The sequence below is a fragment of the Neophocaena asiaeorientalis genome, unplaced genomic scaffold, assembly GCF_003031525.2.
Source record: "Neophocaena asiaeorientalis asiaeorientalis breed wild unplaced genomic scaffold, Neophocaena_asiaeorientalis_V1.1 scaffold443, whole genome shotgun sequence".
NCBI classification, from domain to species: domain Eukaryota; kingdom Metazoa; phylum Chordata; class Mammalia; order Artiodactyla; family Phocoenidae; genus Neophocaena; species Neophocaena asiaeorientalis.
This window is the reverse complement of record NW_020171808.1, coordinates 2,992,202-3,003,245: the sequence shown is the minus strand read 5'-3', so window position 1 is coordinate 3,003,245 and position 11,044 is coordinate 2,992,202. Positions and strand designations below refer to the sequence as shown.

Here is an 11,044-nt window from a genome sequence, read left to right as displayed (position 1 = left end):
AATACCGTTTTCTTAGCATGGCCCATCATGGACACTGGCTTCCAGATCTCGGACTAATAAAGAGATGCTTCTTTACACTATTTCTTTCTCAGGTCACGCTGCCAGAGCAGCAGGTCTCTGAGCCACGTAAATGTCAAACCTTGAACCGGGTCCGGTTGGATAAGGCTTTCATGACACGTTTAACACGACATGACTCAAAGTTTCAAAAGAGCTCAATTCACTTGCATCTCACATACTTGGAGAATTCCCTTTTTCTTACGGAAAGTACCATTTTCTTGAAACATAGCAGCCCTTCCAATTGCATAAGGAGAATCCCATAATCATGAGAGAGGAGACCCCTCGGGTCGGTTGTAAAAATGGTCCTGGAAAGGGTGGGAGCAGAGAAGAGCAGCAGGACAGGAGGCTGGTTCATGGACTGACCGGGAACCAAGGGTCATCCAGGCCCCCTGGGAGGGGCTAAGAACTTGTCTTTGCAGAGGTTTCAGGAGGATGTCAGGTGGGTGGGGAGGGATGAGCGTGTTGCTGGCTGCTCACCAGCATTACCTGGAATTTCTGGGAAAACACAAATCCCTGGGCCCCGCCTGTGGAGACTCTGAGTCAGCAGGACTTTCTGGGAGACCCAGAATCTGTCTTTTTAACAAGTGTCGGGTGGGTCTGATTCCTTCTGTGTGGTGGTTTCGGAACACTTGATTTGTATATTCCAAACAGGACTCACCAGGTTAATGCCAGCTTGTGCTGTGCTGGTGAGGGTTTAACCTTCACACACACACACACACACACACACACACACACACACACACACACACACACATACCAAAAACAGGCCTTGATTCTGAGCCTTGCTGAGTTCTGGATGCCCACACGTGTACACACACCGTGGTGGACATGGTGGCCGATTTCGATCTGACATCATGGGACACAGAGCTGGGAATAGATGCCCACGAGGGGCCCCCATGGCCAAGCCTGCAGAGCTGCCCAGCAGCCAGTGGGAGGGTCCAGGCCAGTGGGTCACCTAGAAAAGGGAACTGGGGAGACAGGTGTGAGCCCAGTGTCCAGGAGCTCCTAGTGCCCGGTGGGTGCCATGTGTGTGCATGCAGTGCGAGGGCATGATGAGAGTGGGCAGATGACAGATATGTGTCCCTTCCTTTATTTGCCACTTTTTACAACAATGCATTAGTCTGTAACAGCTCCAAAAGCGACTGATGAGGTTTTTAAATTTCTTTTTATTTTTTAATATTTATTATTATTTTTTTTGGCTGCGTCGGGTCTTTGCAGCATGCAGGATCTTTCGTTGTGGCGTGCGGGTTTCTCTCTAGTTGCAGGACGCAGGCTTAGTTGCCCTGTGGCATGTGGGATCTTAGTGCCCTGACCACGTCCCCTGCATTAGAAGGCAGATTCTTAAGCACTGGACTGCCAGGAAAGACCCGAGGTTTTTTAATTTCTTAGTTTCATTAGAAACTCAGGGACTTTCCTGGTGGCGCAGTGGTTAAGAATCCACCTGCCGATGCAAGGCACGTGGGTTCCTGCCCTGGTCCGGGAAGATCCCACGTGCTGCGGAGCAACTAAGGCCGTGTGCCATAACTACTGAGCCCGTGCTCTAGAGCCCGCAAGCCACAACTACTGAGCCCACGTGCCACAACTACTGAAGCCTGCGCGCCTAGAGCCCGTGCTCCACAGAGAAGCCACCGCAATGAGGAGCCCGCGCACTGCAAGGAAGAGTAGCCCCGCTCACTGCAACTAGAGAAAGCCCGCGCGCAGCAACAAAGACCCAACACAGCCAAACATAAATAAATTTATTTAAAAAAAAAAAGAAACTCCGACTTTGACACTTTAGTTGTGCTTTAGCACATAGCGGTTGCTTTTCTTACTGACGCAGGGAGAGCCCCACTGTCGGCTCCAGGCTGTGTTAACGCGGCCCCAGTGGTTCAGGAAGTGTCCTTGCTTGTGTGCCCTCCCTGGGTTTTCAGACCGTGGCCCAGATGCCTCACGTCTTGTTTTAGCTCTTCTTTGTTTTAAGAAGATTTTTGTGCATGTGTTTCTTATTTGTCCTCAGCAGAGGGCTGGTTACCCAGTCGTTGCCAGAGGTGGCCTGAAGCGGACATGTCGAGTTCCTTTGTTGTTTGGTTGGGCCGGTTTGTTGGGAACGTGCTTTGTGTTGGGTGCCACCGGGAACAAGACATCGAATGACTCCTCAGCCCTTGCAGCCGGCCGGGGTCCGACGTGTGACACCGCAGCTGCTGCGCAGAACGAAGAGGTGACGCACGCGGGTCCAGGCAGAGCGTCAGGGAACTGGCAGAGGGACAGGAGGGCTTCCGGGGGGAGGTGGCACCGGCCAGGCCCGCACATGTGAGATGGGAGGCGTCACCGTCCTCGCCTTCAGCCGCAGCTGGTACATCAACCCAGCAGACACCGCAGGGACCAGCAGCTCCCGACACCAGCTGAACCCACCCGGCGCCCATGCCCAGGAGGGGTCGGGCCCAGCCCACGGGCCTGTCTACTGGTTCACACTTCGCACGCTAACCCAGCCGCTACACAGAAACATGAAGTGCAACAGAGGAAACGTTTGGGGTCCACGATCTCCTCTCTGGGGAGCCTCTTAGCGTCATCCTGATGAGAGGCCTGAGGGTTAGGAGGTAAACTTTGATCTGCTGTGTATTTCTCTACAGCCAGCTTCTGGAAGAAAAGAGGTGGTGGAAGTGAACTTACTCGGGAATTATTCAGGTTAAAGCCAGCTCCACTCTCTGCGAAAAAAAAAAAAAGAAAGAAAAGAAAAGAGAAAAGAAGAGGAAGCACAGCATATCTAAGGACAGAAAATTAAAAGGCAGTTTTTCCAAAAATGTGAAGGGGTCATTTCAGATCCTTATGGAAAAGAAAGGAGTGTACCAGCCCCGAGCTCGGGACTGGGCTGAAACCCAGCGTCCGTAGGCCTGGCTGGCTGGGACCCAGAGCTTGAGCCCCAGGGAGCCGCAGGCCTGCAGGTGCCCAGGGCCGGGGGCAGCCAGGACGCCAGCGGGAGGAGTGAATTCCAAGCGGCGTGTTGGGGGAAGGGCAGTGACCCAAAATTCGTGGGCCTGGAGATCTGAAAAAAGGAGAAACGCCGGGCCAAAGGGAATGGAACAGAGCTCTTACCTCGGCAGAATACAAACGAGCTCCCTGCCGAGGAGGGAAACAAAATGTCACCACCTCGAACCTGAGGGATGCTCCGTGGGGGGGCAGGCAGCCCCAGCACTGGACTGGCGACGCGACGCCCTTTAAAGGACAGGAGGGATTTCCAGGCAGAGTGCCAGGTGTCCTCGTGCTGCTCGGGTCCTACCTGTCCAGCGCCACCTGGGCAGGTGACAATTTGGGGGTGGGGGTGTGTGTAAGCTCTCCGCTTGCTGTAGTGCCAAGTGTGGTTCCATCCAACCTAGAAAACCCGCCAGGGACGCCCGGCCCCGGGTCCGGACTGAAACAAGCAGGTGGCTGTCAGAGCCCGCGCTCCGGGCCACAGCCCAGAAGGGACAATGTGGCAGCTCTTCCAGAGGCCGAGGTGGCCCTGCGGGCTGTTCAACAAGAGCAAGACCTCGGTCGTGGCGAAGGGACAGTGGCAAAGGGGGTCCAGCTTGCGAGGGTCCCCAGGGCCAGTCAGAACCTGGCGAGGATCCCCGGCCGGGCAGCCCGAGGCCGGCTCACGGGAGCCGAGGGTCTCGCCCAGGAGCGCCCCGTGCTACAGCCGGAAGGGGGTCTCCCGCCGGCCCGCCCTCCTCCGCCGCCGCCGGGGGCTGGGAGGGGCTCCGGAGACTGGGCGGGGGCGCGGCCCGAGCGAAGGTCTGTGCGCTCCAGCGCCCTCTCCCTGCCGGGGGCTGCCCTGCGGACACCGGCCGGCCCGGGATCCCCAGCCTCTGCCCAGCCCCCGTCCCGGGTGCGGCCTCCACAGCCCAGGGTCACCCTCGTCCTGCTCACGGCCGGAGACGGGCCGTGTCATCGGTCACGCGCTCGCTGTGGCGGCGTCGGTGGGTTGCACGCCACCCCCAGAAGGGGCTTCCCAAGCACACCCGACCGTGGCGCCGTGGGAAACTCTGGCCCAAACTGTGGGTTGTCCCCGAATGACAGAGGGCTCTGAACAAAGGATCCGCTTACGACTCGACCGTCGTGGTCACTCGAGATAACGCTCGTCATCAGGATCACCGACTTGCGCAGAAAGAACAGAAGGAAAAGACGTCTTTATGGAATCAAACGCTTTTATTTGGAATAAGCGTCAAGAAAATGAAGGGAGTTGCCCCATAAATGCGGGGGCTCAGAGTACTCAGCGAGGGGTCAGCAAATAACGGGAAAAAGTATTTTGCAGCAGATTAAAATAACTTGAAACTCCGATCCCTGGCTATGAAGTGTATCCACATGTAACCACACGGGAAGTAAATGGTAAAATCTTCAGGCGATTTGCTCTCTTGGCTGCCCTGGTGGCAGGGGATCCAGCTCGCAGACCTCAGCGCTGCTCTGACCCCCAGTCCACCGGGGCGCCTGCCTAGTGGAGAGCAGGTCGTGCTCTGCCTGCTGGGCTCCCAAGGCCTCCCAGCGTCTCTGAGCCACCTGACAGGGGCTCGTGCTTCCAGCGAACGGGCTCCAGCACGGGCGGCAGTGGTCGCACGAGGCTTCACTGGGGCTGCAGCTGGCTCTTCAGTCTGGCAAGTCTCATGAGGCACCTGTCCCTCCACTCCCTCCTGGCAGCTAAGTGCTCCGGGTCATCTGGAACCTTCACGCACATGGCCTGGGAACAGGAAAGAAACAGAACAGACAAGAGGGAAAAAGGGGAAAGAAGCATGAGGAGCAACTAACTTGGCAGGAGGGAAACTTCTCCTATTTATGCAAACTCTGAATTTGCTTTCAGAGACAAAAGAAGCCTGGCAAACCCTCAACTAATGTAACTTTCCAAATCCAGAGGGGCCGACGGTTCCTTCAGACGAGTCAAAATGACCTGCCAGTTCCTTGGTCACACCGCTCGGAGGGTCCCCTGAGACCCTGACGGGGCTATGGACAGTCAGGGACGTGGAACCTCAAAGTCAAGCCAAAGAGCCTGGCTACAAACGAATCCTCGCCTTCCACCGGCAGGGAGTCTACACACCTGGTGCACTTTTTCAGCTGCGGCCCCGGAAAACTCTGGAACGGGTCCAAAAGTCTTTAGGACACGTTTCATGCCCTCGCTGTACCTGCCACAGTAGCTTAACATACCTGGAAGCACAAGAAAACAAGGATGCCCAAGTCAGAGAACTCTTGTCTGCGGCCCAAACCAAGAATGTGTCCGGAGGGTGTTGCCCTGGGCTCACCCTCCCGTGGACGAAGCAGGGCTGCGGGTGGGAAAGGCACCCCTGTCAGCGGCCCTGGGCTCACTGCTCAAGCTTTTCTCGGTAATAAAGGCCCGAGAAGCAATCCGACCTCCAGGCCTGGGTCAGCGCCTCAGGGACGCTGGGTCGGCCCACGTTCCTGCTTTGATTCCTCGACTATCCCATTAATGCTGTTTTCACCACAAGCGTCTCCTTCAACGATGTACCTATGAGGTTACTCGTGTACATGGCTCGAATGCATGTTCTAAGACCCAAAGATGTCAAGTTCAACTAAATCCGTTGCCCACTCCGCTCTTATCCCTGGATTCTACCTGGCACTTGACCCACCGGGCGGCGGCGGTCTTAACACGGGCTCTTCACCCCAGGGGCTGGCTAGGCTGTGGCCGCTGGGTTAGGGCGCCGCCAGCCACCTGCCCCGACCTGCATCTGAGCCCGGCCACACGACTTCCCACTACGCCGGGCCCTCAATCGAAGATGGAGCCCTAGGATTCTGGTGGAGAAGCACATGGAGAAGAGGCTCATCCTGGCGGGGGGGGGGGGGCGGAGCGCCGCACTTAGGAGCAGCACGCGGGCTGCGTGGCAGAGGCCGACTCCAAGAGGAAGCCCGTCAGCTGCCCACACGCGGGGCGGGCTTGCCTGGACTCACCAATCGGCACACAGCGTGGCCCTCCCTCCCCCATCCCTCCCTCCTGCCCGCCGGGCAGGTCGCCTCGGGAGCCTGGCCCCGGAGACGAGGAGCTGCGCTGGCCCTTTGCCAACCTCTCTCAAAACCAGGGAGACTCGGCAGTTGGTCAGTCAGGCTAAAAAGATAACAAGGGAACAAACAAAACTGCAGGATTTGCAGAGATCCGGAGCTAGGCCCTCACCGACCCCACGAACACTGCGCGATTCATTTAAAATAAAAATGATCTCCGCTAGTTACGCCTTAAAAAAGAAAAACAACTTCTGTGGGGTTGCTTTTGGTGCGTCTACACTGATGTGAAAGCCTAAATTCGCTGATTTCAACTGCATTTGTCCCAAATCGTTTGCCTTCTCTCAGAGGGTGATAAAATGATACCCCACTTTGTCTTAGAAGAGAAAGTGGTCCCGAGGGTGAGAATTCGAAAATGCAACGTCTCTGACGTTAGCACCTGCCGTTAAGTGGTGGCCGCCCCCTTTTAAGATGAGGGGTTTCACTGTGTTTACCAGAAGCACCAGGGGACGGGCCAGAGCTCATTATTTACTTCACTGTGAAGATCTGTTGGTTTATTCAAACTCAAGGTGATAAAATCCAGACACAAATACAGCTGACTCGTGTTGGGGAAGCAGAGACGCTGAACCGAGTGAGCTGGAGACACTGAGTGAGAAAAGAGCAGGCAGATGTGCTGCAGCCGCGAACCTCACCCACTTTCGGAGAAACAAGCTGCCCCGGCCCCCAACCCCCAGCAATGAGCCACGGGACTCGATTCAGGTGCCATGTTTCACCTCTGGGTCACTTTACGTTTTCTGAACGAGTGTCCCTCTTTCACTGCCCCTGTGAAGTCATCTGAGTCTCCCAGGGGCTTTCTAGAATCTTTTTTTCCCTACTGCCTTTTATACAATTTGTAGTTTTAAAAGGGCTTTTATTTCTTCAGAACAGAATAAAATATGGTGAAACTCTTTACAGTTCATAACTTCTCCCCAACTTGTTCAGAAAACCAATTAAAACTTCAGTCTCATTAGCATAAAAACACTTTCTATAACATGCACTCAGCTCTCAGGATAAACAGCCCGTTGTTTGTGGCGAGGCTGGGAGCCTCCACTCGCTCCAGACACAGGAAGTTCACAGTGACTTACAGTCAGGATCCGCGGTGTGCCTGCCTTATTGACAACTTTCCAGTGAAGGTATCACTCTTACTATTATTTGCAACACATCCCCTTCCATTAGAGAGTAAAAAAGGAGGCTTTTAAATATTTCCAACGATAATTTTGGCTTCTCTACACCATGAAAGGTGAATTGAGTGGGAATTATTCTAGAATAACAATTTCATTGAAAATGGAAATTAGGGACTTCCCTGGTGGCCCAGTGGTTAAGAATCCACCTTCCAATGCAGGGGACGCGGGTTCGATCCCTGGTCGGGGAGCTAAGATCCCACACGGGATCCCGCGGGGCGGGGCAACTAAGCCTGCGCACAGCACCTAAGACCCAACACAGGCTAATAAATAAATTAAAACTATGTAAAAAAAAAAAAAAAAAGGAAAGAAAAAAAACACTTCACCTTTTATCCCACTAGTCTGCCCTTCCCCCATATCTTCTTTACATCCATGCCCCCTGCTGTCAATAATACCCTCTTCCAAAAACTCATAGAGCTTACCTTTTTAGAAGACTCTGAACCTAACTTTTTTTTTTTTTCTTGCGGTACACGGGCCTCTCACTGTTGTGGCCTCTCCCGTTGCGGAGCACAGGCTCCGGACGCGCAGGCTCAGCGGCCACGGCTCACGGGCCCAGCCGCTCCGCGGCATGTGGGATCTTCCCGGACCGGGGCACGAACCCGTGTCCCCTGCATCGGCAGGTAGACTCCCAACCACTGCGCCACCAGGGAAGCCCTGAACCTAACTTCTTAAGAGATGCTTATATGGAATAAGAAAAGACGGCGGGGGTTGGGGTGGGGGGGGAGAAAACAGATTCTCATGAAATTAGATTTAGCTCATTTCACTGGTTTCTAACTTGAGCCCAGTGTCTCCACACCATGTATTCTCATGCCACCCCTGTGGGCTGGGGGGGGGGGGTCACTGCTGCTATACCCCTTTTACAGGTGGGGAAACTGAGGTGCAGTGAACTGACCTGCCAAGGTCATCTAGCTTGCAGGTCAGCGGGGCGCTGGCTGGCTCCATCAGCCAGACCCACCACTCTGAGAGCTGGCGCTGCCTTAAAAAGTAGCCAAATGGAGTAGGCATGCTGGCCTCCTGTTTCTCAGGTGCTATTTTATTAGATTAAAAACAGATCCTAAAATACCCCTACCACTTCCAGATAAACTGTAGCTTTTAAAGACTAATAACTAGCCTTAACCTGAGATGTCGGCTTTATATAAAACTATATCCAAAAGGAAGAATTCTTGATATATTCTGGTGACACTGTGAGGAATAACGAACATTTCCATTGATGCCAAGCCAGATCTCAAAACGGTCTAACTCTGGTCTTTGGAATGCTCTGAAGTTGAAAACTGCATCCGTCCACCACTATCATTTTAAGCCAATTAGGTTTTCTTATCATTTCTGCTTTGTTTGAAAAATTGCTGTGGGCCTCCTTCCTGTCTGCACACTATTTGATTCTTGAGTTTCTGGTTTCATCAGCTTCTAGTTTCTATTTGTTTGAGAGTTAAAGCTGTTCTCAGTCTCTCCCTATAGATTTCTTGTGATACCTGAATTATCTTATTTTTCTCAAGAAAAAAAAAAAAGGTAGAAAGAAAAAGAAAAACATGACAGTTACCAGGCAGTGTCTACGTTCCCTTCAAATGCTTAAATATGTTCCTCACTTTTAAGGTTCTGGTTGAAAAAAACATTTGAAATTTTCCAAGGCTTCATTTTAATGAGCGATCGTGGGAACCCCTGCTCGCTGCTCTCTGCGCAGCCCCTCCCCCTGCTCCGCCCCGGGGAGAACCATCCCGTACGGAACTGCTGGGCGCACACGTGTGCAGCCGGGCACCAACGCATCTAGGAAACTGCTTGACTCACTCACTGGAAACTATATTCCACCAATTACTGTGGTGAGAAGGGACTGAACTAACAGGAAAACACCGTGGAACTCTAAAATCTACGTCCAACAGGCTCCCAGGGGTCACCTGCTCCGGCCCCCCACCCCCCGACCTCACTGCAGGAGTCTCCTCTCAAGCGTCTGGCAGGTGGGCACCAGCCTCCGGCCCCTCAGCTCCCCTCTCACAGCAGGGCCTCTCCGCACATCAGCTCCAGGTTCTAGAAAGTCCCTCCGGCCGTTTCCGGTCTTCTGTTCTAGCTCCAGCCCCACAAAAGACACAGACAGACAGACACATACTACTCCGGTCACCTTCTTCTGGATATGCCCCAGTTTCTCAACACGTTCGTTAAATGTAGACCATGGAGCTGAACACAACATTTGTTTTCTATTTGTACTCAAGTTTCACAAGTTAATAACCTAATGCTTAAAACAATACACAAAAATTGTACAAATTTATGACAACATAAAAAAGCACAAGGATAATGTTACTTATCATTTCATCACCAAGAGACAGCAGCAGTAATAACATTAAGGTGACATTTTCCCAGATTTTTATGCATAGCTTTTTTTGATTTATTTTGTCTTAATTTGTTGTCGGTTTTATTGCTTCTTTTTCAAATGACGTCCTTTTTTTCAGTTGATTGAAGTCTGGCTGAAAGTTTCATCCTTGGGAGAGTCTCCCCTTCTCAGGTTATTTTTCTTTCAGTGTCACCAGCTCACTGGCTCTCACCTACTCCCCCAGCCCCTGGAGGTCGGCTTCTGGGGCAGCCGCAGAAGCCCCTCCCTCAGGCGTCCCCCGCCTTCTGGAAGGAGACGAATGCTCAGCAAACACGCCCAGAAGCTGCTTCTATTTGGGCTGAAGGTGTGTGCAGTCGAGGTTCCGGTGGTCATGTCCCCAATCCTATTTCTTCTTCTTGCCTCTAAAGCGCTTCACCATCGTTCTCAGGAAACACTCAGCTCTGCCTTCCTCAGGCTGGAGGGTCCTTGGCGGTGTCGGCAGCATCTCGCCCCCGCCCCCCAGTTCTTGCCACAGGGAGGTGCGTGGAGCCCGCGGGAACTTTCCCCTCAGCCCCTCCCTGTGAATGACGGACTGGCCGCCATCTCCTGCACGACACTGTTTCTATTCAGTTGTAAGAAAAGGCAAGATTGACCGTTACAAAACCATAAAAGCACTAAACAACACAGAATCCCACCTTGAACCCGACGGGACGGAAGCCTACCTTCGGCGTTGAGGTGCATGGTCTCCAGGGGCCCGATGAACGCGTACCGCATGCCCAGGCCGTCCGACATGACGAGGTCAAGGTCGCCCGGGGACACTACTCCTTCCTAAGTGGAGAGAAGGGGCCGGCAAGGTGGTGAGTCCTCGGGAAAGGCCGTTTCATTACCATCATTCTCATCCTGACTTCTCTAGAGCGGGATCCCAAAATTCTCTGCAAAGCACTATCACAGGTTTCATCAAACGCGGCATCACAGAACTGTAGGATACAAACGGATCCTGAAAGGAGAGTGTGCTGTGAAAGGGTCGAATACCAATTTAATCTCCGGCCCCTCCACTGTCCCCCCTTCTCTAACCTACAACCCTCGTCCTGTCGGAAGCAAAGGGCGGAAGGCTTCTCTGCACGTCTGAGACCCGGGGCTGTCAGAAGAGCTGGAGAGCGTCCTCCAGGCTTCGTCCGCCTGCAAGCCCGGCCGCGCTCAGCTTTTGATGCGCACGTAAACAAGTGCTATTCTTTGATGCAAGGCAGCTTCGAGCAGTGAGTGAGTGTGTGTGTGTGTGTGTGTGTGTGTGTGTGTGCGTGCTGCTCACACGGCCCTACCTTCCACGCGGTCGCCTGCGGAAGGTGCAGGGACACGAGGTGATGACCCGCGCGGCCGCCGGGAGAGGGAAGCGGCCCAGGCTGTCAGGGTGGCTGCGAAGTCTCCAGCTCTGTTTCCGGAGCGGCTACCTCCACGTGGAGAGGCCCCGCTTCGGGAACAGGGAGTCGGGGGTGGAGCAAGCCTGGACCCTCAG

The 11,044-nt window shown here is 53.7% G+C and overlaps 1 protein-coding gene across 3 annotated transcripts in view; it reads right to left on the bottom strand.

The window, feature by feature from the left end:
* Positions 1-4,208: 4,208 nt before the first annotated feature.
* Positions 4,209-11,044, bottom strand: part of CRYL1 (crystallin lambda 1) — a 66,319-nt gene continuing 59,483 nt past the window's right edge. For 2 of the 3 annotated variants that reach the window (XM_024753128.1, XM_024752973.1), the window contains 3 exons: positions 10,254-10,359; positions 5,102-5,208; positions 4,209-4,747 (listed from right to left, as the gene is read on the bottom strand). In XM_024753128.1, coding sequence (XP_024608896.1) covers positions 4,634-4,747; positions 5,102-5,208; positions 10,254-10,359 — 327 coding nt within the window. In that variant the 3' untranslated portion in view covers positions 4,209-4,633. Of the gene's footprint in view, positions 4,748-5,101; positions 5,209-8,979; positions 10,154-10,253; positions 10,360-11,044 lie in introns of those variants that run through there. The other variant, XM_024753053.1, reaches the window with a different exon arrangement.